The sequence below is a fragment of the Ursus americanus genome, chromosome 19, assembly GCF_024610735.1.
Source record: "Ursus americanus isolate L20-20 chromosome 19, mUrsAme1.1.p, whole genome shotgun sequence".
NCBI classification, from domain to species: Eukaryota; Metazoa; Chordata; class Mammalia; order Carnivora; family Ursidae; genus Ursus; species Ursus americanus.
The window spans coordinates 23,578,636-23,606,514 of record NC_142145.1 but is presented as its reverse complement, the minus strand read 5'-3'; the positions used below and the strand labels follow the sequence as shown (position 1 = coordinate 23,606,514).

Sequence of the window (27,879 nt, the reverse complement as noted above, 5' to 3'; positions counted from 1 at the left end):
CACCTCAGCTATGCTTCACTCAGCATTCCCTTTCACCTTGTCCTGTAACGGACCATTAGCTAAGCGAGGGCAGGGCCACAACGGTTGCATTCAGCGCTCCATCCCCGGTGCCTAACACTGCCTGTGCAGGGTTCAGCAAACAAAGGACCCAATGCTAAACTCGATGACCGAGGCACCAAATGCGGCAGGAATTCACAAGCAAGTAAAGCAGAGGGTTAGGGGGCAGACTAAGGTTCGAACTAGCTGGTATGTGTCAGCTACGAGCAGCACAGGCTGGGGCTGTCAGAGGTGGACCTGGGGCTCGGCCCTGAAGACAGCTAGGATTTGGGTCATGGACAGCCTCAGGAGTCGGTTTCTCTCACAGATGCACAAGTGCCAACCAATCTGTGTCTAGACACCCAGCTCTTCATACCACCTGCCAGTACTGAACCTCCCCACGTCCCCTAAAATCCAGACGGCAGGCCAGAGACAGGATGCTTGGAAACACGGGATGCGATAGGGGCCCCCAGGCTTGCGACATCACACACCTCAGTCGGAAGATGGCTCTGAGGCCTCGGGGCCAGGAGTCCATCAATATTCCTTACCAGGTCGCGGTACACGGAAGAGGGAAGGCCCCAGGCCACAAGGAGAGGCCCTCCATCAGTGATCTGAAGGACTAAAGCCTGCTTGCTTCCCTTGCTTGGCCCCAGCTCCACGTCAACAGTCTCCACGCAAACTGAACTTGCCCACAGCCCTCAGCAAACAGCATTAGCAGACGGGAAGCGTGATTCAGACCCACTGAAAGGCTGTCTTTTTTTCTCACAGCTACGTGAGACAGATGACTTGGTTGAGCAGCACTTTCGGTCTCTCCATTCCCCCCCCCCCCACGTGCACCACTGGAGGCCACAGCACCCCACCTGCTCCGGAGGAATCAAAGCGCACTGGGGCCTAAGGCTCAGCCCACCTTCCCTCCCGTTCAGCCATCTTCATCCTGGCCCAGCCTCTTACTCCCTCCTTCATCTCCACCTTTAAATAAGACTTAAAACGCACTGGCCACAATGACATGATGTGCATTAGCTAAATCTCTAGATCCTCATGGTGGGAACATGCTTTTTATGTGGTCTAAAGTGGAATCATTTTTCAAAATAATGCATGGAAATTCTTGTGTGCTCGGCAAACCACTGTTCTACCCCTGCCTGTTCCCCGCTCAAACGGATTTCTGTGGCGGGCAGCCTGGGACAACTACCCGAGTTTGCGGATCAGGTACAGACACTCAAGGAGGTCTGGGGGGGGGGGGGTGGGACAGGCCCACAAGGGAGGCAGAACTGGAACAAGAACCCAGGATGGAGGGCTCTGCCACGGAGCCCACCCCCCAGCCCCCACCCCGAGGACAGGCACACACGCGTGCACACACGTTTCCGTACTTAGTGCAAGCTCTTTGAATTCCGGAAGACTGGCGGCAGCACAGAGCTGGTAGAAGATGTGGTAATTCCGCTCATCGTCTGCCTGGAGGAGGAAAGAAGTTGAACAGTTTTAGGGCAGTGACCCCCGCAATCATTCCCTCACTCGCTCTCATCCCAGAGTCCTGTGAGTGACAGAGGTCAAGACTTGTGCTCACGTCTTCCCTCATGGCTCCACCACCTTCAACTCCCACCTCCAGACATTCCATTCACAGTTATGTTCCTTCTTCGAGCCTGAGGATTTTTACCTCTCACCTATTTTCCTTTTCTCCCACACAGAGGATCCCCTCTCTTCCACAGTGGTCGGTTGGTCGACACCAACACACACTTCTTCGGGTACCCATGCAGCCTGGCTCACGTTGCACAGACTGTAACTTGCCTGCGCTAGGCTCCCTTTCTCCTCTGGGAAGCTTGGAACTGAGTCAGAGCTCTGCCCTTGCCCATCATGCCAGGCTGGGACAGTCATTAAAGGTCTAAAGAGGGAGGCAGGACTTACAGTGGACATTCGGGCTACAACTGCCTTAAATTGGCAGAGTGGTGGTGTTGGGGGGTGGGGGCTTCGGGAGGCCTGAGCAAAGGAAGAGGCAGGCTCAGGGGGTGTTCAGGGGAGCTCTGGCCACAGCCACCAGCAGCTCTGACCTGCACCCAGCACAGCGGGCTGTTTACTTTGCTGCCATGAGGTAAGGATGTGGGGCTGTCAAACCAAAATTGGTGGGGGGTGTGGAGAGCCTGGACAGAAAAAGGGAAACATGAATAAAGCTGGTTAAGAAATCCACTAGAGGGGGCGCCTGGGTGGCACAGCGGTTGGGCGTCTGCCTTCGGCTCAGGGCGTGATCCCGGCGTTCTGGGATCGAGCCCCACATCAGGCTCCTCCGCTAGGAGCCTGCTTCTTCCTCTCCCACTCCCCCTGCTGGTGTTCCATCTCTCGCTGGCTGTCTCTATCTCTGTCAAATAAATAAATAAAATCTTTAAAAAAAAAAAAAAAAAAAAGAAATCCACTAGAGGTTTGTTAAGCATCAGCATGCAGACAGGCGTCTCTGAGAAGCAGCCGAGGCTGTTTGGGATGTCCCCTCTGAAGGCAGCTGAATGCCCGGGTAGGAAGTGTGCGGCCGCCTCACACCAGGACGTGCGCCATCTCAGGTCAGGGATGGGACACTGAAAGGGGGCTGGGGGAGGACTGTTTTCAGGCTAAGTAGATGTCTAAGTAATGTGCCTTTTGGGTTTTGTTTAAATATAACCTACAGAATAAGAAGGTTCTTGGAGAAGCTAAAGCCCACAACATTCCCCTAATGCTAAGACTCTCGAATCCATGAGGAACAGAACTATCTTCTTCTTCTTCCCTGTATCTCTGGTATCGAGCACAGGGCTGGTATGTAACAAGCACTCATTAGGCTTGTTGATTGAATCTAAAAACAATACGCACTTCAAAACAATACTAGGCAGAAGATTTCTCAGGCCCGATGCCTACAGCATTTGCATGATTACTTTCTGATGTAATGAAAGAAAACCCAAAGAACAAGTGTACCCAGTTCCAGGTCCAAAAGAGGAGATGCTCTCCGGGCACAGGAAGTGGCTCAGGAAGCAAGTGAGCATCACTCGTGGGGGAAAAAGTACCAAAAGGCCCAACTCGTACCGCTCACCTGAAAGACCACTCTGGACTTCTCCAGCAGGTAGGTCCTCATGTTGGCCCCAATGATGTGGTACCTCTTATCAAAGCCAATCTGAATGTACTTTCCGAATCGGCTGCTGTTGTCATTGCGAGTGGTTTTGGCATTTCCGATGGCCTGCACGGAACACACAAGAGGTATGCAAAGCAAGGAAGGCTTCCTTGATTTCTAGGTGGTATGTGTGTGGCAGCAGCTCCATGTCCTCTCTCCCCTCTTCCTTACAGAACCTCCCCTGCTGCTGAGATGACAACGAGCAGAGCTAAAAACAAAACTTCATTTCCTGCCTCCTTTGCTCCTAAGGATGGCCGGTGAGAGTAAGGAGTTGACTGGTGGACTCCTTCCAGCGATTCTAACTGGAACCTGTGTGGTGATGGCTACAGCTGTAGCAGTCACCTTGGGACCTGAAGGAAAGGTCTGGAGAATCACAGAGCTCACCACTCTGACACACTTGACTACTAAACCAACACCAGTATCTGAGAGCTCTGAACTTTTTGGTGAGAAAAGCAAACTTTCCTGTGCTTTGACCAGATCTCCACAACTAAGCAGTCATACGTCATTCCCAACTGATTAATTATATTTCTGAGAAAGAGACCAAAGATCAACATTAACCCCTCTATACCTCAACACTAGATCATATCAGGAAGACCTCACCCTCTGGATACCATTTCTCATGCAGTTGTAGGGGCAGAGTTCAAAACACCCGGCAAGAATTTCAAAACTGAGGGACTAAATGGCCTGGCAATGATTACTCACTTTCTACAAAACATCCCATTACTAATGTATCAGTAATGAATATATTAGTATTTTAATCCCTTTCACATTTACATTTTTAGGTGGTTAAAACACTGGGAAAATATCTACTATACATTTTCAGTTGTCTACGAAATTTAAGGGACACAGAGGTTGAAAAAAAATCCAAAATCCAGATGGACCCTCTACCCCTTCTCAGCCAAATCCAAGCCACAGAGCTACTGGTGATTCCTGACATCCCAAAACAACATAAGGCCCAGCTGGCATCTGTTATTAACAAGGCAAACAGAGCAGCTGAAAGCAAATCCCTGCTGTTTAAAAGATCACAATAATAAATACTCATGAAAATGTCCCATTCCAATTTTTGAGATGAATCAGGTGAGGCCTTGAGTCATGCAACCATTTGCTTACAGAAACCTAAGCCCAGCTCTGCACTACAGAAGCTGTTCAGTCTGGGAGAACCTGTGCTCTACACATCCACTCCCCATCCAAGTACACCTGCTGTGATCTCCCAAACGTGTGCCAAAAATCCAACCTTAATCAAGCTTCTGAATTTTACTGCCCTTTTACAGGAAACACAAAGGGCAAGGGAACACATTATCAACATGGTGAAGATACAATCAGCAAAGTCCAGTTTGTGGAACATTCTCAAAAACCATCTATAGTTTCAACAAATACATTTCAATATAAAAACTTCAAGATATTCACATTCCATAATTCATAAAATAGCAACAAGAGTCTTTGCCATACCTGACACCACTCCTTGTGACAGCTTAAGGGAAAGCTCACCCAAGGTCAAAGATCACAGTCGAAAGGTCTATCCTCCTTACCTCCCTAGGCTGCTTTGAGAAGCAACAGATCTAAAAGTACTTTAAAAGTATGTATGGCACCCACAAAGAGAAGAGGTTATTACTACCCAATCCATCAACTCTACCCCAGGACTCCCAACTCCTATGTATAAAGGACTCACGTGCAGTTCTTCATCTTTTAAACACTTGCTAGATTTTTTTTTGGTACGTGGCCACAGACTCAGGAAACGTTTTGATGAGTTATTGTAGATGAGAAAAGAAAAACAGGTTTTAACCTTCACTGAGTCCCACAGACCAAGAAAAAAAAGCAGAAATGATGCAAGTGGTCACAAAGTGGAAAATAAGCAAACAGTATGAACAGGAAATTCACAGCAGAAACTCATATGACCAATAGCATTAAAAAAAGATAACCTCACTGGACATCAGAAAACCATAGACTAAAATGGCAGTCCAGAGGGGCTGTAACTAAGAACTCAGACACTACAAAATGAGGAGGATGTGAGGACAAAGGAACTCTCCTACGTTGCTGGCTCAAATGGGAACCGGAACAATCGTTCTGAAAAGTCACCGGGCCTATCTAGTAAAACTGAATACACACGCACCTAACAGTGTAGCAACTCTACTTCTAGATATTACCTGGAAAAATACATAAGTGTATACGTGAGTAAGCACAAGAATGTTTGGTGCAGCTTGTATTTAGTAATTAAAAAAAAGAGAGAGAAAAAAATCCATCCTAAATGCCCACCAGTAGGGGAACGGATGAGTGTATTCACACAATGGGATATTACAAAGCAGGTATAAGTAAACTAGAACATGAATCGTGGATAGTTTAAAAAGACGTTGAGTACAAAAGTTGTAAAATGACAAAATATGCTACCATTCACATAGGACATAAGAGAACCACCTTTTTTGTTGTTTATGCATATGCAAATACATAGGAAGAGCAAATGGATTGGAATAATTTCAGTATAATTAGGACTATACAACAATGAGGGACACATCAATATGTGGAAGCACAGAGAAAGGAGCAACTAGCCACGCCCAGCACGACAGGAATGGCTTGAAGGAGTGTAAATTGACAGGGGTCTTAAAGGGTGAATGGAGTTTCTCTAGTGCAGAGGGGGAAGGGTTCTAGTTACGGACATGGCCTGGGTCAAGGGACAGGGCACGTGAGTGTGTGCAGTGGCCAGTGTGTTGGCACACGAGACAAGAGATGTGCCCAGTAAGTTATTCTGGGCACAGACTCTTGTATGAACAGGTTAATAGTGTCTTTTCTTAAAAGCAAAAAAGTTAAATCCTCCAAATTACATAGTAACCAGTCTTAGTTTAGATTGCCTTTGCGCACTGTACCCCCAGTCTCCTCTTTTTCCCGGGCTGGGGACAGTCTCTGGCCCTGGACTTGTGCGGTGCAGACTCTGGTCACCCCCAAGAAGCCACGTGACCCATCTGGCCTGGACTTGGTTCTGCCCCTGCTCTAACAGTCTCTTGATTACCAATATCCTTTTAATCAGTGCAGACTTGTGAACAAATCACTCCCAGGATGCTGGCAAGCTTACAGCAAGCGGGGTCAGAGAGCCCTGGCGCAGAGAATAAATCATCCCAATCCACCCTCGAGTCGCCTTTAATTCAAACCACTGCCACTTAGCGCTGCTCGCTGGGGATCCCACTGCCTCTGACCGTCCTCGACTCTGTCTCCCCAGGAGGCGGCTGCAGTTGCCAGCCTGCAGAAACAGAAATAATGAGACGGCGCAGGAGCATAGCTGACTGCCTGGTCGGGAGGTGCCATCCTGTGACTGGGCTTCCTGATGCCAGGGCCGACCTAGACCCCAAACTCGTGAAGAGCCAGGTCTTAGCACTGCAGAAGCTGCGCTTTCTCGGCCCAGCAACACATTTGCACCTGCCCAGTCCTTCCTGTCTACAATTCTTCTTTTCCATGTTTCTCTCCAAGATTTCTAATAGAACGCTTAAAAATTCAAGGGACAGTCTCCATGATGACCAAATCCTGTCAGTTGACAGAATGAGCCCTAGGGAATTACCCATACAGTTTCCAAAGTAGCAATTTGCACAAGGCAGAAATTTAACATTGCGAGCCCAAACCACCGCACCACTTATTGACATGACATCTCGTGTGAGGAGGCTGCTCCGTGCGTACACTCCTTTAGACCTTGGCGACTGAGCCCCATCTTGTGTGTTTTGGGGTGTGCGTGTTGCTCTCCCATGCCAAAGTACCCTGCATCCCCAGCAGTGCACCAGCCGTTCAGGACATAAGAAACACTGAAAATGTGAGGTCGTTTTAGACCCCTAGCATTTAAAAACCATTCCCAAAGCAGGGAGGTGGATGCTTGTATGCCATTGTTCAGTGGCATTATTCATATCAGCCAAGAGATGGATTCCAAGTAGATCAGCAGAGGGGTGGACTAACAAAATGTGGTATTCTCCACACAATAAAGTACCGTCCAGCCGTGAAAAAGAAGAGGGTACTCCTACATTCTACAACACGGATGAACCTTGAAAACAGTAAGCCAGACACAAAAGAATATTGTATGATTCCACTTATATGAGGTGCCTAGAACAAATCTGTGGAGACAAAGTAGAATAGAGGGACGCCTGAGTGGCTCAATCGGTTAAGCATCTGCCTTCAGCCTGGGTCATGATCCCAGAGTCCTAGGATCAAGTCCCACATCGGGCTCCTTGCTCAGCAGGGAGCCTGCTTCTCCCTCCCTTTCTCCCCCTCCCCCCTTTTCAGGCTCTCTTTCTCCCTGTCAAATAAATAAAATCTTGAAAAAAAAAAAAAAGTAGAATGGAGGTTACAAGGGTCTGGCAGGGAAAAAAAGGCATTCTTTAATGGGTACAGTTTGCGATGATTAAAGAGTTCTAGAAATGGATGGTGGTGATGGTTGCCTAATACTGTGAATGTACTTAATACCACTCAAATTGTTCATTTAAAATCGTGAACATGGTAAATTTTATGTATGTTTAACCACAATAAATCAATTTAAAAAAACTTCCTTGTCTTGTACATGTTTAATAATGTGGTGATCTACCTTCATTAAATTCTCATCTTGACTAAAATTAGTTTGCCCAGGAAACAGAGATGTAACAGGTTTCTTCCCATCTCTGTTTTGCCCCGAAGAATTACCTCCCCTACTTCTAAAAGAGGCAGCACTCTGGGTCTTTGAAAACTTACTACCTTAAAAAATGACCTGAGGGGTGCCTGGATGGCGCAGTCGTTAAGTGTCTGCCTTCGGCTCAGGGCGTGATCCCAGGGTCTTGGGATTGAGCCCCACATCGGGCTCCTCCGCTGGGAGCCTGCTTCTTCCTCTCCCACTCCCCCTGCTTGTGTTCCCTCTCTCGCTGGCTGTCTCTGTCAAATAAATAAATAAAATCTTTAAAAAAAAAAAAATGACCTGAGTTTTGAAACTCAGAGGCAAAGGAGAGGCTGAAGCCTGGCTTCACTCACATTTGAGATGAAAGATGATGGTAATCCTAGAGAGCAATCTTAGCTGCTTCGATTTAAGTGCGTAGACGGCCCCGGGGAGGCCAGGCCACGGTCCACCATCTCATTCTGAATTGAGGCCATTTCCAGGCCCCCACCTTCGGCTTAGAACACATGCCAAGAACAAACCAGCTACGAACAAGTTGCAGGTCTGACAGTATTAATATGCTTGCAGCCAGTAAGGCAGTTCATAAAAAAGCTCAATGATATGGAGATAAGGCTTATTATATTCAGTGAGAAAGCTGTAAGGAAACAGACCCAAATGTGGAGCAATTATCAGCAGGCTGCAGAAAGGCAAATTCAGGGGGGCCCCTACCAAGACCTTCTGAATCAGAAACTCGGGGGGGGGGGGTAGGGCCCAGCAATCTGGTTTAAAAAGCCCTCCAGGTGATTCCGATCCTCTCAAGTTTAAGAGCCATTGTAAGAGAATAGAAGTCTTTTTGTTCCCATCTTTTTGGTAAAAATGCCTCCAACTGTACTGACCATTTTCCAATCCATGTAAGAACAAATATGGAAACTTGCTTTTGTTGAATTGTTAATGCATTTGTTGTGTCCTGTTAGTCAACAGAGAATCAAAGCTCTCCAGATCAGCCAATCGTGGAGGCAGATTATACCTGCCAAAGCAATGAATTCCTAGGAACTGAGACTCAGTATTCGGTCATGCACTTGGTAAAGGAAGGGGGCGGGGGAGAGGGGATCTAGGAAGGTCCAGGCAGGTTCTGGTTTCCCTCAGCTTCAAAACAGTCTGACAGACTAACCACCTTGTTGACTTGGGTCTTAATCGATGCGGTTCAAGGCACTGCAGAGACATCTGAGACTATCTTGGCAGCTTTTGGCCTCGACTCAATTTCTTCTTCCTGAAACAAAGGAGCTGCCCTGGGCTGGCAGGGGTCCGATTCCCACCAGACCGTAACCCAGACAATAATCGAGAGCGTCCACTTCAGAGGCAGGAAATCAAAGCTGGCCCAGGGACCACCTCGATCTGCTTGATCAGAATTAAGCTTTTATGGAGGGAAGAGAGAGAAAAAGAGAAATGGAGTTCTGACCCTAAAACATGGGGAGTCACAGCAAGATCAAAGTTTTAGGAAATCTCTCTGGCCCTGTACCTGTACTGACCGCTCTGGGGCTGGGGCTCGAGGTACAGACAACGAATGCCCTGGCCGTTCCTGCCGTCCCCGGGAACTGCTTCCTGAGGGTCAACAGATTCTGTGTTACCACAGAGCTTCCGCTCTACCTCCCCCGCCCAAGACAAAATGTTCAAATCTACCTAGGCTCCCACGCCCATGCAAATTGCCCTCCTGACCCAGCAGGCCTTCAAAGCCCCGGATGGTTTGGGTGAAGCAGGGATTCGCGGACACACGATGGCAGCAGAGGTGGAAGCAGGACGGAAGGACACTCACTAGAGCATTCAGCAGAGCCCAGGGACGAGGACGACATGAAGAGGACATGCCACTCGGTACTGAGACCTGAAGGATGCTACCAGGTGGGATGACACCCAAATCTGTGGTCTTAGGGGCACCTTGGGCATTTTCTCCTCACCAGGAGAAAGGCATGACTGCGGACCATGCGAGCCACTTCAGGGGCTCTAGGGGCAACCGCGCGAGGCTGGCCGCCCAGCAGTCTGGCTGCGGGAGGAAGGAACTCTAGCCAGAAAGACCAAGTATGTTTGGAAGGCTTTACCTCCATGATGGGACTGGACGCCAGGACCTTCTCTTCGATGTTGGTGTCACTGGCTGAGCCGCCCACCGTGGCAAAGTAGCGCATGGCGTACTTGGCTGACACGGTCTTGCCGGCTCCAGACTCCCCGCTGACTATGATGGACTGGTTCTTCTCATCTCTGGAAGGGAAAAAGCTCTGGTCAGTGGCTGGCTGTGGAAAGGCTCTGTTGCCTTGGACTTGAGCTCCATCAAGATCATCTCATCTTCTTTGAAGGATAAACACGAGGAACAGTGTTCAGATAGTCTGAACACATTCTTGCCTAAGATCTGCAAGCCGGAGAAAGGAGAGTTCAAGAAAAGGGCTTACAAAGGGCACACACCCTTCCTAAGGGCCCTCAGGAAGGGCGATGTGGCCAGTTGGTCGTGATGACACTTCCTCCCTGGATGTAGCACCCCGAACCCGTGCTATATACACACACACGTACATCCTGAGAATTTACATAGACGCCCTTCCAGGTACATATTCTCACCTTTGATTCTGTGGTATGCCCATCTTGTGCCACTGCATAAGTTACAATTTTTCAAACACAAGGATCTTTTCCTCTCGTGTTTGAGCCTAGCATCCCTGTAGATAGAGTTTCGAATTTCTTGTTCATATATACGTATCATACAAGGGATGCTATTAACCACCAGACTGATCTTGCTTCAAGTTTATCAGAAATTAGATAGAACAGCTATCAGCTGCAGTAAGAGGGATTTCAGTAAGACTAAATGGAAGGCAGAAAGAAGACACTCTGTACCAGATACAGACGCATCTATATTCACCCCTTTAAAAGAGCAGAATGACACACAGGTAATGCAGAGAGCAGCCCATCAGATCTCTAAGGAACAGGTGTGTTCAAGCATGGGGCGAGAACAAATGTGTGGGCCACAGATTTGGCAAATGAACTGCTTGGAAGGGCTATAGTCAGGCACCTACATCCCGCTCGCAGGAAGGCAGGCACTCTGCTCTCAATCTCAGCCCCTCTAACAGTGCACGGCATTAAATACATGCTTCTAGGGATTAACCAGCAATCTCCCCCTTTCCAGATGGGTAAGCCTAGGAGCGTGGAAGTGGGTTTGTAACACAGGCCTCCTGGCACCGGCCCACTACTACTTACACCAGCTCCTGGGGCTTCCTCGGCAGAGCAGGCCATAGCAGAACAGAGAAGCCACCACAGGTTGCCTGCCCCACCTTGCTAATTATCAACACAGGTAGACTGTGGCTTATCAGCACAGGGGAATGAATGCTGGCCCTGCTTCTGATCTGGGCCTGCAGCCAGGAAGTAGGAAAGCAGCGTGATGACACTGATGTCAACTAGAAGAGGACTAGATAGATAGGAGAGACCTGGGCTGGGGGTGGGAGCACAGGGCAGACTCAGGTGTGGTAACTGGGTTAAAGTAACCCTAAGCGAGGGCCATTGTTCAAGGTCAGCAAAGGGGGATGTGGTCTCAGCTCACACAATCCATTGTCATCAGATGGGGAGGGATGGGAGTAAATCCAGGTGGCTGAGCACACTGTTGAGAAGATGGGGGGGGGGGGGAACAATGGATCTTCCAAATTGGCTCTACAACCAATTACCTGATGTAAATCCTATCTAGTATTTGGAGGAATAAGAAGTAGCTTTCTGAGATCCCTTGTAGTTCTAGAAGCCTGTGGATGATGCTTGTATTTCCCAGGTTCACTCATTTTAATTTTATAGGATATCCACCAGACCCTGGGGATGACAAGTGTCACCTCTCCTCTCAATACTTCATAATCAACTCCCTAGAAAGTGGCTGAGAAGCACAACCCTCCCGGATGACCTCTAGCCCTGGCCCATGGACCTCTGAAACAGACCTCCACTTGACCCCAGCTTCAGAAAACGCACCATAACCACAGTAAAGAGAAGTGAATTGCAGAAGCTACACCCCCAGGTCTGAAGTTTTGCCTCAGGTCCCGACATTCGACCAAAAATCAATGAATGAGCACAGGAGGCATCTGAGTCTTACCCCTCAGCAGAGGGTCACATGGGAAGGAGAGGCAGAGACTGTCCAAAGAACTCAAGGAGGCTCTTTGGGAGCAACAGATAGATGCTAGGAGAGTGTGAACCAGAGCAGTGGGGGCAGGGGGTGAGTGTTGCCTGGCTCCCCGCGGCAACAGCACACACATGGCAAACTGGACTGGGAGGAGACACGGAACACAGTACAGTTGGCACACACGAGGCATCACAGACCCATGACACGCGTCACTTTTCACCTGCAGTGTCGAGATGGGAACTGCCCTGTGCATCACTGGGAAATGACTGTAAGGCCAGGCACTGGGCTCAGGACAGACAGCAGCTCCTGCAAGAGGCAGAAATTCTGAGGAGCAAGCAGGCTGTTCTAAGGGTAAGTGGTCAGGAATTCAAGAAGGGGGACCGGCTCACGTGACAACACAGTGTCAGGAACTCAAAAGACGGAATCAAGGCGGGGAAACAAGACTGGCAGCATGCGGAGGCAACTTCTGATGCTGATAAAAATGCATGCACGTGGCCAAGATATTGACAAGAGTTACAAATCTCCCCAAGTTTTAACAAATCTTTACATTCGAGGCTCTTGAGCATGAGAGAGTGCGGGGATTGGCAGTAGGGCTAACTGCTGCCTAACTTGACAGATACTAGATGTGATGTGACATGTAGGCTAAAGTCAGGTAAATTCACCTCTTCTTCGACCAACAAGTACCTTTTGACCCCTTCCCTTAGACCATTCTCAGAGATTTTTAGTTGGAGATTTTTATGCAGCTCCCCTGCACTTCTGCATATGCTGCCCACTCCCATCCCTCATCCACTGCTGGGCTAGGTGCACAATGGGTGCACACATACACTATTTGGTCCCGGCCCATAAGCCGGCCTCAGGGATGACGGACAACAGCACTCTCTTGTTCTACATATATTAGCTTTGCTTCCAACGCAAACAACTGGCAACCAGAATATGGGCGTTAAAAACAAACTTGAACCTCATTTGCAGTAATTAGCTAGCTGACTTCGGACAAGGTCGTTCATGATTTGACCCTTGGTTATCCCAGCCCAGTCCCTCATGACTGGGAGGCCCAACTAAGCTCCTGCTGGTCTTCGTGGCCACCTTGAGGTAGGTACCCAGGCCTCTGATGCATCCTCACACTCCTGCCTGATTGTGCAAAAGCACAGCGCTCATCAGGTTTCTCCCACCCCAAAGAGCAAACTGCTCATTGCTTGTTGAATCAAGTCCAAACCCCTTAGCTGAGCATTTGAAACCCTCTACAATGCACGCCCCTAACACTAAAACCCTTCACAAGTGTGGCAGACCAGTGCTACAGACAGAACACTGGGCTTTTAGTCTAAGGATCTGTCCTGAGGCCTGGTTCTGCCATCAGTCAGCTCTTTGTAAACCTTCACACCACGTTGCAGAGCATATAACCATCTCCCCGATTCGCTGCAAGACTGCAGGACATGATCTCTATACTTTCTGTGGGATGATGGTATTGGAGTTCAGCCAAACTGGACTTGTCAGTTTCTGACACTGCACACTTTCCCACCACTGCCATGTATGGTTTCCCTCTAACTGACCTCACCTTCACCATGGACCTTCTCTCCTGAAGTCCTGCTCCATACAGAGCCCACTCCGTCCTGCCTCAGGCGGCCCAGCAGGCCATTATTTCCCATGTTCTAAAGCCCAACATCATTGGCTTTGTACCACTTTTAAGACACTGTCGCATTCCACCTTATGTTGATATGAGTCCTGGTCATTTTTCCTGTGTGACTTTCAGTCATTCCTTCCCTTTGGGCCTCTGTTTCTTTAGCTCTAGAGGACAGGTTGTGACTGGGACCTCATCTCTGACGCTGGAGGATTCCACCACCAAAGTCCTAATAGGAAGTGTGGGTGGGGGAAACCACTCTGTTTCAAATTCCGGTTATTTAGGGCTGGTTTGGGGTTAGAAGTTTTTAAGTACGCAATTCTACCCAATATCCTTCAAAAATGTAATCCATATATAGCTCCAACCATTCAGCCCAATTATAAACAGGCCTGACCTAGCAACTTGGCCCAATTTGCTTTTCAATGGATTATTTTCTCCAAAGTTCTGTGGAAAACTCCCTTTAGAAAAAGAAAACAATGGCCAAGGGCTTTCACACCCAGCTGTTATCAGGTCCAGGCTGTCTTCAGAGAAGGATGCAATACCTCCGACAGGGGAAGTCCCTTGAAGGCCTGTGCCTCGGGCAAGAGCACAGGACCCTAAGGCACCTAGCTGTCCTCCAGCTAAACACGGACCACACATACACACACACACACACACACACACGCTCCTCCATTTCACACTGGATCTCCTCCTTTGCTACCTGAGAGGCAGAATTATTGCTAAACCACCTCCTGCAAACATTTCCCACCAAACCACTGCAGGGTTTTGAGCTCTCTGAGTCAGGTCCATCCCCACCCGCTCCCCGTTTTGGAGGGGGGCCCCCGCAAAGGACAGTGTAGGCAGATGGCTGTTAAGGCACCTGACGTTACTCCACTGAAGGAAAGCCCTGTTGATCAGCCCAAAACTGTGGGAACCTTAGGAAACGCTGGTGAGATGTTATCTTGTTTGGGTTTCCTGCAGGGAATGACTGGTCAGTCACCTGTGCCTCCCAGTCAGCAACAGGTACACAGAATACTCAGGGAGACACTGTTCCAGCTGACTCGGACAGAGAGAAGCCTCCGAACAGCTCCAGAGCAACCACCCGAGCTGTGACGGACAATGCTAAGTGCCCCACCCACGGACCTGTGTGGCACCTCTGTCCTCACACGGGTCCCTGTGTTCTAGCAGCCACAGTCCGTCCTCACGCTAGTCGCTGAACTGAGAAACCATGGAGGGCAAGCACTCACTTCAACCTCGAATCCCCAGGGCTCCTGGCACCCATGCCTCTCTGTCCCCACCCCCCTACCGTGCCTTCTCCGTGTAAGGGGCACCAGCCTCCACTCCCCCACGATAGCCGCAAACCTAGGAATCCTTGTCCCTCACTTTCCCCCAGGCTCCACGTTAGCAAGTCCTATTATGTTATCTCCTAATACAGTCCGTCCCCTTCTCTGCACACCTCAGGCCTGGCCATCACCACCTCGGACATGCATGACAAGGACAGCCTTCTGACGTCCACTGCCACATCCCCTAGCATGCCCTCCTCACGTGACCTCCTGTACGCGAATACTGGATCACTTCTCTCCCCGGCTCTCAGCCCTCCAATGGTACCCTCTGCCCTCAGAGGGCCCAGCTTGATCGCGGTCACTCTCCCCTTCGTTGGCTACATCCAAGCCACGCAGGGCTTCTTTGTCCCCTCCTACTTTAGAGCTGCCTGAAGCTTTTCTAGCTCAATCTTTTATGTGATCTCCCAACTCTTAATGCCTGGTACTCAATCACACTCTGCCTTTGGCGGCTCTTGCATTTTACCGCTTTTCAGTGCAATTAATTACTGCCTATTTCCATCATGCTCGGGCGGTATGCAAAACTGTTAGCCACGCACCCCATGCTCACGATTCATAAGACTATTGGGTGCCAGTCTTACCACTTTAAAGAAGATAAAGCTAAAGTTTAGAGAAGCCAAGAAATATGCCCAGAGTTCTCAGCTAGTGAGAAACCAAGCCCAAACTCAAACATAGGCTTCCACCTGTCTGCCTGACTTCCCAATGGGCTGTGCTGGGACGTTGCTGTCATTACACCCCTTGTGTAAGAAAGCATCCCTTAATGAATTCCCCCCAGCACAAATCTAGCCTGAATATAAGAGATTAGATGTGAACCGGGCGTCCTTAGCACTAGTTGGCTTAGGCCTTCAGCTGAAACGAGGCTTCATCAGAAGCTCTTCCCTGACTACCTTGCCTTCACAGCATTCACCATACAATTTCCTAACAGTTTACTCACCTACTCAGTGTTCTCCTCACCCTTGTCTCTCCCACCAGAACTTAAGTCCCATGATGGCTGACTTCAGATGCAGGGGCCTGGACGGGCAGGCCAGCACCCGGACTGTGTGAAGACCAGAGCCCCACCAAGGACCATCATGTATAGTGGTCCATACAGGCTGCGCTCAGCCACTGGTGCCCCCTTGAGTTGTGCAATTTACTGCCCACAAAACCAAATTTGCTGGTCTCTGCCCTGTGCTCAGCCTCTCATACTCATTCATGGGAAGGGGACTGCAGGAGATCGAGTCTCAGGTTCAACTACTGGCCTGACTCAGGCTCTTCCTGAGAAAGAGGTGGGAATGACATGTGGTAAAGCCCCCTGCCACCACCCAGACACAGTGCCATTGCCCAACAGGACAGAGGGGAAGCCTGGCTAAGGCACAGTAGGAAGGACACCCTGTCTCTGAACACATCATTAAGCCCCTCCATCATTTCCTTCTCTAGTGACAAATCATCCAAAAATTTGGGTGTCCGTAGACTATATTCTGTTTACTAATGGGATAATCAATCTATTTCTTGCCTGTCTGTTGGGTCTCTAATTATATTTTCAACACCCTCATCACCACACAGAGCATCTACAGCTTTAAAAAAAAAAAAAAACTACATTAGAGAATGAGGATCCAAAAAATTTGTAATTAAGAATTTGTTTGGGCAGCTAGGTGGCTCAGTTAAGTGTCCAACTCTTGGTTTTGGCTCAGGTCATGATCTCGGGGTCACGGGATCGAGCCCCACGTCAGGCTCCACACTCAGCACAGAGTCTGCTTGAGACCCTCTCCCTCTGTTCCTCCCCCCACTCACGTGTGCACGCTCTCTAAAATAAATAAAAATCTTTAAAAAATAACTTCTGTTCAACAAAGGCTTGTATCAGTTCCATGTACAGAGTTAATAATTGGGAAACAGGCTAAGAAAATTCAAATGACTCTCAGAAGCAGTGCTGACTAAAAATATGACAATAGTAATACGGTTTACTGTCTTTAGAAGCTCAAATGCAAAGCAGCAATAAATGCTTAGTGCTATAAGCACACAATTCTATTAAAACAAAATGATATCAAAACCCTAGAATGAAGAAATTAGGTGAAGTCAGGTGGAGAACAGAATCAGGTTAGGGCAACAAAACTGGGTTCGGTGTGGAGCTAAGAGTAAGGCTCGGGGGACAGAGAAGTTTGCCTGGAGGTTAAGTTAGGCCGGAAGGATAGAGAAAATTACGGCGAGGCAGAGCCACACGACTACTCTGAGTCCACGGTTAAAGGCTTCCTCCGAGGTGGGGGGCACTGGAGAGGACACTCTGCTGCGACAAGGGGCTGGCCCAAAAAGCTCCAAGCAAGAGATTCTAGCACTCCTGCCAACAAGAGAGCTGAACCTCAAAGTGGGAAGGCAAACATCCTGCGCACCTGGAGGGAACACACCCGTGCGAAGGGTCCTATTAGCCCAAGGCACCCCTGGTTTCTAGAGGGAGGGGGGCGGAAGAGCGTCCCTGGGCACCTCTGCTATCAGGCAGGGATTTCTTACACCGCCACACCCTCCCCTCCCCTCCACCAGGTAGGGCTGTGCGCTCAGGTGCTGTCTAGAACTCAAGCCAAGTCATTCAGGAAGGCCGTCATAAATATTCATGAGAAACTGCTCAGTTCGTATTTAGCAGTTAAGAGTTCTAAGTGTCTCCTCGGAAAGATGAAATCGAACCTTCTGACAGTGCAGGAGAAGTACTTAGCGCATTTAACATCCAAGTATCACTTCCCCACTCCAGTTTCACAGCGGCCCTCGGAGGGCAAAGTTCTATTTATAAACCTCCGAGGTGTAGCACGATACAGGTAGCAGCAAAATGAATCCGTCCCTTCCACTCACTGGCTGTTGCCGACAGAGGCGGGCTCCTCTCCAATGGGACAGACCACAGAAAGAACCTCGGGGAGCTTAACCAAGCGCCCCCACCCCCCACCGGCAGATAAGCAGGTGCAGAGGGAGACTGAAAACCAGTGAGGGGCTCCTCGGTGCAAATGGGAATGTGCCCACTTCTTTGCTCTTAAAATAAGGGGCTGGGAGAGGCTCCCTGAGACCTCTTGCTGCTCCGGCACTCACAGTGGAGCTGGGCGATGCATTCCGTATTAACCACAGTCACCTGCTAATGCCGAACGTTTGGGAACTCTGAAACCTAGGGGCTCAGGGAGGAGGAGCACCAGAAGCAGGTGTCTTCTGCGATTTTATACTTTATAAACTTGTTTTGGTTAAACGTTGTCATTAGCTGGGGTGAACTATGATACACAGTTGTACCCTCTAGCGCCAAGTCAGCATCCCTTTTCAAACTATTTGGTTCTGGGAACCTGCTTCTGCACACACGAACACACTCTAGTAATTCAGCTACATAGCTTTTCAGGAGTCCAGCTGGCACGTGAAGCGAGGCGTGAGTAGCCCAGTCGAAAGCCCGTTCTCCTTCTCTGCACCGCACACATGCTCTGCCAAGCTATGGTGAGAAACAAGGGCTTGGACTTTATATAGATATTGCTTTATTCACTCATCTCTTAGACTTAGGGCACTAGTGGAGGTCCGTTTCAGCATCTCCTCTGCTTCTCCAGGCTGCCTCTAAAGTGATCTCATCTTCCCTGGTGACCCTACCTGCCACTGGGACAGAGCTCCTGAGAGGCGCGCACAGGCACCAGCACCGCCTGCACGAGTGGGCGTGGAGGCTGCAGAGGGCTCCAGAGGCCTGCGTGTCCCAGCCAGAGCTCTCCAGCTCCCCGCTTCTTTCCTGGCGTGGACGGTTTGGTGCTCCACGCTCAACAGCAGGGACCTTAGGAGTGGCCCTTGACTCCTTCCTCTCCCTTACCCCATCAGGCAAAGTCGGCTATACTGCCTGATTCTTTCTCTCCTTTAGACCCAGCTCCTCTTCCTCATCCCTTCTCCCCTGAACCCAGCCAGAGCTCCCCAGCTGGTGGTCTGGTGCTCATTCTATTCCATCCATTGCCCTCATTGCTGCTGGAATGCTATTTCTAAAAAACTTATTCCAATGCGTCTAGGCCTGCTCGGCACTGCTGCAAGAGACACTACGGCCTGAAGGATGCAGTCAACGTCTTCAGCCTTCTAAGCCCTTCATGATCTGTTCCCAGAGACCATTCCAGGCAGAGGCATCAGGCTGTGCAGAAGGTGGGAAAGCACGGTGTTCAGGGAAGAGGCAAAGTTCAGGACAGTCAGATCCCAACAGGCAAGTCATGGTCTTTGGCCACACTTTGCAAAGAACCAGCATTTGTTCACTAACCCTGACACCGCTAGAAACACCCGCAGAGCTTCCCAAACTACCTCAGCTGGATCCCACACCAAACCAACTGGGTCACCACCTATGGCCGTGGGCACTTTTTATTGGATTCCACACGTGATTCTCCTTTCTGCTACATTAGTCCTGCTAAGGTTGAGAACCGCCACTACAGATGCGACAGCTTAATGAAACGGGTCACTATATAAACACGTTCGGGTACTGGCAGCAGTTCTAATGCCCTGTAACTTACTTCTATCAATATTAGCCCAATACAGCGTAACCCTGAACTTAAAGATTAGCTTTAAGAGGCTTAACAGAGTCCTAAACCACCCTTCCTGGGTGCAGACAATAGAAGCCGGTACATTTAATTCCAGTACTCCGGCAGATGGCTTCTCGTAAGTCACCCGGAAACCAAAGCAGCATCTCATCAACGACATCTCCGTCATTGACACCCGCACAGTTAAACACCGGTGCACAGCCGTCAGCTCCGGACGATAGAAAAGTACACAGCACAGGCCGGTGCCTGCTGACGCGGGCCACTGGGAAGAGTGAACCATTTCATGCGGCCATCTCCGTCAGGGGTCTCGACCTGGGCTCCACTGCAAGAATGCGGACACCCGTGAACTTCGAAGCACTAACCACCATACCTTCAGTTTCCTAGATTCTAACAACTCTGACATCTCCTTCAGTTGGGAACAGAGCAGAAGAGCAGCTCCAGCCGGCCCCGGGGCTTTGGCCGCCCGTCGCAGCCGCTGCAGCTCGGTTCTCGCACTCCTCGCTGCAGTGGTAGTTACCGCATCCGCCACTAACGGATCAACAATCCTTCCCGCTTCCAGCTTTCACTTCACCCACACGGCCCACGGAAAGGGTGCAGACGCAGGTGAGAGAGCACGTGGCACAGGGAAGGCACTCTCTTGACCAAAGGTCCTCCTCCGTTGGCTCGATTCCAGGTGCCCCAGGGAGCAGCCACCAGCTGGATTTGAGGGAGAATTCTCACACTGCTCCACACTATCGAGCCTCACCAGGGACACCATTACAACAGACTCGGACATACAGGCTTGTGAGAAGTGGGAGACTAAGAAACCAGGGGTTTCAAGCTGCAAGAACTCGGAGACATCCTGGGGGACGGGGAATCAACTCAACCCCAGGAGCTTCAGCCACCGCCTGGCCAGAGCGAATCCAAGGACTACAAGTCATTAGGAAGCTGTCGTCAGTGCCACATAACAAAATCTCAGCAGCTCCAGTCCAGTGGGACCATCCATGCCCTTCCACACTCAGCCACACACTCTTCATCCTCCTTCCTGTCGCCTTTCCTTCACCCAGAATTCTTCCTTCTCCATCTCTTTCCACACCCCCCAACCCCTGCCAAGCCAGCTGGAAATAGGTACTCCTACCATTTTCCTTTTCCCATGGAGGAAACAGGGCAAAGACACCACATGATTTGTGGAAAGCCACGCTGAGCTGCAGAGTTCCTCCTGGACATCCCGTCCAGGGCGCTTCCCATCGGCCACGCAAGGGCCCTCAAACACATCCTGCACCCGACCACAGGAGGGGCTGCTTCGTGAAGACACCTGCTTCAGACTGAAGGTGTGCACATGAAAATATAACCACCCCTGTGACTTAGTGGATAGTTCACAGAACCGTTGTGCTCATCAATTGCACACTAAATGGTGACTGGTTATTTATCAACAGCACTCTTCCATTCGTGAATCTCTTTGGCACAATGTGCAAGTCTAGATTCTGAGATAGAATGGATTATACCCATCGGGTCTAAACACATCTGAGTCCTCAAAACAAAGACTCACTTTAATGGGCTGGAAAAGACTTAATAATGGAAAGCCAATCAATCATTCATTAGGCTGTCAGGAAAACCTGCTGACTCTCAGAAACATCTCTAGCAAAACTAAAGTTGTAGGGTTACTTCTCCCTTCTCTCAACACACAGGCCTCTGTACGGTCTTAGATGTGCACCATCTGGGAAATCCTACTTATGTGCCTGCGTGTGTCAACCCCCCTCTTCACGGTATTCGGAGCCCTGAGGTTGGCTAAGACTTCCTCCTTACCTGCACGCACTCCTTGAGATTTTAAACTTGCAAATGGATGAAATTATTTCAATAGATGAAAAGACCACACTTATGTTAAGCCTTGAAGTTCTGCAATATTGCAGCCTCAGGCCAAAAAAGCGCACCTTCTTGAGAGGATCACAGGCTCTTTCATTACTCGGGCTGGGCAAGAGAGTAACCAAGACCTTGGTCCTAACAGACAGTTCCTATTAATCAATAGGAACCTCCCTGCCTCCTATCAAGTACCTTTTTAGATAGCACAGAGACAAGCAGCCAGGAGTTAGCAATAAAATAGAAGACCTAAGTAATACGCATCATCAAAATTCACAGTAATCAATATCAATTCCAGCCGACTACCTGGTCGCGTCTGAAAGTTCCATTTAGCATTCTGCCGGCACTGCGAGGCAGGTCAGGCAACACTCCTCCTCCTGCTTTGCAGGCATAATAACCAGTACAAAGTGTAAGTGATTTATCTAAAGCCAGGGTTTCCTTCGCAGAACCCAGCGATGCTCCCTCCCCCTCCACGGCCAAGCCCAGCAGAGGTGGCGGTACGGAGTACTTAGCCCAGGTTACAGCCCAAGCGCCCTTGGGCATGGGTGGTAGGTCAACAAGGACAGGGACCCCGGAAGTGGAAAGAAGTCTGACCTGAGTGCCTACAACCCTCTCAGCATCAAGAAGGGGAGGAGAAAGGATATGACGAGGGGGGCTCAGCTGCCTACCAGTCACTTGGCAATTCTTTACCGCACACCCACATGGGGTAAAATCTTGAGCTGGTTTCTAAGTGAAATTGCTCCTGTGAGGGGCTGACAAGAAAGGGATATTCAGCACACCTAAAAGGCAGGGTTTGTACTAAAATACCTACAAGAGACTGACAGCCTAATGCTGAAGGAGACCACAGAGAGGGCGGAGATGCTGGGGAACGATCCCCAAGGGCTGCGTTCCACATCGACCTTGACAGCCCTAACCTTAACCTTGACCAAGACTTACAGGTTCAAGGGATACGGGAATTCACTGTGCAGCGGGTTCGTGGGACAGGGATCAGACAGCTGAACCAAAGACTTAGAAAAGTTTTTCCTGGTCTTTGCACAGCAATTTGGGGGTACAAACGTAATCATGTAACTACCTCGTCCTCTAGGTGAAAAAGAATCCCTATCATAAACTCCCCCTTTTCTAAAAAATTCAACGATGACTCCCTAATAAAACAGGGAATTTTTTTTTTTTTTGAAGATTTGTCAGAGAGAGAAAGAGCATGAACAGGGGGAGCGGCAGGCAGAGGGAGAAGTAGGCTCCCCACTGAGCAGGGAGCCTGACACAGGACTCAATCCCAGGACCCCAGGATCATGACCTGAGCCAAAGGCAGATGCTTAGCCAGGACGCTTAGCCACCCAGGTGTCCCAAAACAGACTTTTTGAAGCTTTGGGGGGCTAGGTAATATAATTAAAGCAATCCTCAAATATTCCCAGGGCCAGAATTTGTCCTTGTTTATCTTTGGACTTTCCCTTTAAGTCTCTCCTCACTTGTAAAACCCCAAAGGGCCTGTTGGTTGGTTGAAGGCTTAGTGTCACTTAGCAAAATCCATAGTTTTAGATTTTATGGTAAGAAATATTCTCCTGAAGCAGGTGTGCCCAGGGTAAGGGAAGCTGGACTTCGTGGGAGGTACCGGTTCTCTTCCTCAAGAATACACGAAGGCACACTTTGCTAGCTCATCTCCCAGAGCCCTCTTGCTGCAGCTCACAATACTTCCCCTTCTCTGCGCTGCCCGTTGAAGGAAACTGCTCCTGCTAAGAGCTTCAGATCCTCCTAGCTGCTGTCTGCTGTGAGCACTGTGATCGTAGTCCTTGTGTTTGGCAAACGCTGACCCAAAACAGATGAAGATTCCTGCCAGTACGTCAGGGCTCTCCAGTCCTGGTCTCCTGGCACACCACAGGCTCCAAGGCCGAACTGGGAAGCTAACTCATCAACCAGCTAAGCAACAACTCGGTGCATTTTGCTGAGCCCTGTTTTGGGGCTTCCTGAAAGGAACAGAGAAAGGGCCAAAGGCAAGGTGTCAGGCCGTGGGGCAGGCCTCCAGAACCCAGGAAAGCAGGATCACAGGGCTGTGCAACCTGCCACTCAGTTGCTCAGATTTTTTTCTTTTTAAGAGTGTGTGAACAGAGGGTGGGGAGGGCCAAAGGGAGAAAAAAAGAGAGAATCCCAAGCAAGTCCCACGCACAGGGCAGAGCCTGCGCAGAACCCAACACAGGGCTTGATCCCACGACCCCTAGACCTGAGCCGAATCCAAGAGTTGGATGCTTAAGTGACTGGGTTACCCAGGTGCCCCAGATGTTTCTTCTTTGATCCTATTCTCTTTTTCCTTTATTTCCTTGCTGTGTTAGGCTGTCAATGCCACCAAAAATCTGCACATAGGTGCTTATTTGCAGCTTTATTCATAACTGCCAAAACTTGGGAGCAACCAAGATGTCCTTCAGCAAGGGGATGGATAAACTGCAGTATATCGGCACAATATTCTTCAGCTCTAAAAACAAATGAGCCAGCAAGCCATGAAAAGACATGGAGGAAACGTAAATGCTTATTATTAAATCAAAGAAGCCAATCTGAAAAGGCTACAATTCTGTGTAATTCCAAATATGTGACATCTCGGAAGAGTCAAAACTTTGGAAACTGTAAGATGAGTGGCTGTGAGGGGTTGGGGGCAGGGAGGGAGGTGTAAGCAGGCAGAGCAGAGAGGGCTTTTAGGGCACGGAAGCTAAAGTTAGGACGTCATAATGATGGGTATGTGCGACTCATTATACACATTTGTCCAAACCCACAGATCATACGACATCTAGCATGAACCTTAACGGGAACTATGCATTTGGGGTGATTATGATGTGTCTGTCGGTTCATCCATTGTAACAAACATAGCACTCTAGTGGGGGATGTAGATTATGAGGGAGGATATGCAGGTGTGGGGGCGAGGGGGGCGATGGGAAATCTCTGTACCAGCCTCTCAGTTTCGCTGTGAACCTAAAACTGCCCTGCAAAAATTAAAGTCTTATTTTATATACACAAAAAAAGATGTTAAAATCTTAGACTACTCATTCTTTGCATCCTATGGAACTCATTGTAAAAATCCGTGTGAAAGAAACATTTGAAGTCTTTAAAATATCAATGTAAAGCTATGGTTTAAAGATACAGTCAACCATGGAATGCTCCAAAAACTTATACTACCTAATTCCATGTAGCACCCCCACACACGGGCATTTTCCGTGTACCCAACGACGGATTCTCAGAACATTCCTAGGAATAAGGTCCTATTCTGATCATCCCTATGTCACAGCAGGAAACAGACACAGAGCAGGAAGACTAGAGTCACACAGCCACTGAGAACCAGTGTGCGACTCGGCCCCTGGCAGCTGGCTCGGGCATCCCTGCTCTGCGCCACGGCGCTGCCTCGGGGATGAGGGGGTGGCCCCTGCAGCAGGGCATCCTAACGCAATCGTTTTGGTGGGTAACTACTTCAACTACCACTCTCAGGCTAATAAGTGGTGGGTTTAATAAGTAGTTTCAAAGAATTACAAGAAGGGAGGGAGGGAGAGGAGGAGGGAGAAAGGTATCTCAAAGTAATTAAGGACATAACACTTTCCTCCAGCCGGCTCAGATGCCCTCTAACCCCAGTCTGTGCAATCACCTGGCTTGCACTGCTGCACTCGCCTGAGAGAGAAAAAGGTGAAACCACGTTACACTCCGGGGTCATTTATTCCTTACTCAGGAGAGAAGACGGTAAAGCAAAGACACACAGGCTCCCAAATAAAACTTGGTGGACATTTGAAAAAGTTCATAACATACCCTTTAAAATACACCATTATCGAGTAGTTAGTGAAGAACTGCAACCTGTTACATAGAGTTGAGCTTGTAGAAGTCACAGTGCTTAGTATTTTCTAGTATGATTTATAAAGGATAGGCTGAGGGGCTCTTGCTAGCCTACCAAGAGCACAAACTGCTTGGGGCTCAAATTTGCTTCTGCTACCCTCGTGACCATCTCTCCAGATCCTTCCAGAATCCCACTGCATCTGCCCTTCTCTCCCGAAAACACTATCCTCTGCTCTGGCCAGATCCTGCTCTTCACCACTCGCTTGGTTCTGTGGTCCTGCCCGTTCAAGCCCAGCATCCAGCCGGCCAGTGCTTTGAAAAATGTCTCACAAACTACTTCACTCAACGTCATGTCCATCTTGGCCAAGGCACAAGGGGGTCTGAGCCGGAGGTCTTTGCTGGTTTGCATCAAGACAGACTCTGAGCAGAACTGGGGGTGGGGTCTGACTGGGGCCCCAGGGAGTTGGCCTTCCTGCTGATGGTTAGGAGGAGCATGGCAATGGGACGCTGGGGACCTCAGCACAAATTCAGGGCAGAGCCTACCAAGTCCCTGCTCCCCCTTGGCACTAAGTTTCCTGCTCTGTAAAATAAAGTTGGACCAAAAATCACCTAGGGATCCTTGCAGCTACCAACATCGGATTCTCTTATATGCTCCACCGCCCCCATGACAGGTGCAAGAGAAACCGGGGGAGAGAGAGAGGTTTTGGCCACCGACCAGGGCAGAAGTGCCAGGTCCACGAGGATAGCACACTGATGACTGTCTTCACCTCTCCAGCTTCCAAGTTCACCTGCCACAGCACCCTGGCCACCATCTCCATTGCCTGTCCCACGAGAGACACAGTTCCGTCCTCCGGCCACCCACCTGCCCCTGCAGCAACAGTGCGTTAGCGCCCAGCTTACCCTGCACATTCAGCTGGTCCTCGCCCTAAACACAGGTGACTTAATCCTGCCCCAGCGATTTTCTGGGGGACACTTCCATTGTGAGAGACATTTGGGGAACCCATGCATTATTCACCCAACATGTATCTGCCACGTGCTAAAATAGGAATCTTACTAATTAGGGGAAAGGCCTGGAACAGTTCAACTTCCAGATCTACCAACCTTTCTGCTTCACCAGCACCCAGCTTCCTCCTCCCCTTCTCTAACAGGAGGATCCTGCCTTCTCCTGAAGGTAAATTCCACCATCTAAGCCCTACATCCCACCCCCATGTCTGGCACTCCCCTCCACCTGTTATCCCCTTGCTCCGTTCCCATACTCTGCCCCCCCCCAAACTCTGCCCTCCTCCCTGCCAGCATTTTAACATGTGGAGACCCTTTACCTTAAAGCAAACACACACAAACAGCCACATATTTGGGAGTGAAAAGAAACACTGGTCATGATGGAGAGCAGTTCGGAGGCCTCAGGAGTGGGCCACACAAGGGTGAACTCAGTAGCGGGGACAGGAATCAGAGCCCATAGCCCCAAGATGCATTTTAAAGGTGTGACATATACAACGTTCTCTCAGGAAACAGATTTTAAAAGTTTCTGGCTCATGGGGCACGTGGGTGGCTCAATCGGTTGATCGTCTGCCTTCAGCTCAGGTCATGATCCCAGGGTCCTGGGATCGAGCCCCCCCATTGGGCTCCCTGCTCCCTCTCCCGCTTCCCCCTGCTTGTGCTCTGTGTGTCAAATAAAATCTTTTAAAAAAGTAAAAATAAAAGTTTCTGGCTTAGCTGAGAAGAAAGGTAACACTTTAAATAAAGGGACAGGCCAGGGAAAGGAATATTTCAGGCAGGAGATTTTTTGGAAAGCATCTAAGTAATATTACATAGACACTCGGAGAATTTAAAGAGCTGTTGTCACATCTCAAGGGTAGAAACCAACAGCTAGGGCATTCCCCTAGCTCCCATCTTATGCCCACCCAGAAGTCACCCACGTACGTGCAGATGGGGTATACCAAACAAAGAAACGTTAAGAACAGGGAAAGGCAAAAAACGTATCTGCTCGAACTCCACTCCTGACTCCGCACTTAGAGTATATATGCGGGAATCCAGCAAGGCTGAATTCTCCCGTTCTGGGACCATCCAGAGAGCAGCAGCCTGAGCTCCCACACACGGCAGCTCACACGGCCTCGCTGTGGACACTGTCCTGCAGCAGCCGTGACAACTTCCCATCGGAAGGAGCCAGCGACTCCGTGCAAGGCCAGCACCCCTGCGGGAGTTCAGCTGGAAACCCAGTTCTCCAGACTCAAGGCATCCAGAGGCACAAAAGAAAAGAACAGCGAGAGCCCTGCGGTGGGCGAGGAGAGCGGGTTTCAGCACTAGCCTGTCACATACAAGGTTGGCGACTTCGGCCAAGACCACCCTCAAGGCCTCAGCTCTCAACAGGGCAAATAAAGCCTGCCCTTCCACACTCATTGTTTTAGTGTAGAGCCATGAGGTAAGAGAGACCAAAGGAGGCCTAAAAACTGAGGTGTAGCATAAATGTGAGCGTTATAAAGCACGTTAAAGATCCTTCCGGGCATGTGCGGTGGAGCAACGGGAGGCAATCCTCAGACGCCCACGACTGCCCTGCCCAGCGCAGGGTGCCCCAGACTCCACCCAACGTCCAGTCAACACAGGGGTACTCCACGCCCCCCACCCCATCCAACCGAAATCTTACATCTCCAACTGCCCTCAGAAAGGAGGCACCGGTCCCGTCCCCCAACAGGCGCCTCTTCCTCCCCCAGATCTTCAAATGCTAAGTTTACTCAGGGTCAGATCTGCGAACTTTCCTCCTCCCCAGCAATCTCCCCCAAGAGGACATCATCCATTTCCAAGGCTTCAGGGCCATCTGGAGGCCAGCCTCTCTCGACTCCATCGATTCAGCTTGATGGCTCTATTTGGATGTCAGAGGAGCATGGGGTGAGGGATCATGAATGAAATGGTTCCCAAATAAACTCATTTTCAACCCCCTAGA

At 49.6% G+C, this 27,879-nt stretch overlaps 1 protein-coding gene across 2 annotated transcripts in view; it reads right to left on the bottom strand.

Annotated features, from left to right (window-relative positions):
• MYO5B (myosin VB) overlaps positions 1-27,879 on the bottom strand; it is a 340,915-nt gene that overhangs the window by 139,269 nt on the left and 173,767 nt on the right. For both annotated transcript variants that reach the window (XM_087869830.1, XM_087869831.1), the window contains exons 5-7: positions 9,842-9,998; positions 3,080-3,223; positions 1,404-1,485 (exon numbers count right to left, since the gene is read on the bottom strand). In XM_087869830.1, coding sequence (XP_087725956.1) covers positions 1,404-1,485; positions 3,080-3,223; positions 9,842-9,998 — 383 coding nt within the window. The remainder of the gene's footprint in view (positions 1-1,403; positions 1,486-3,079; positions 3,224-9,841; positions 9,999-27,879) is intronic.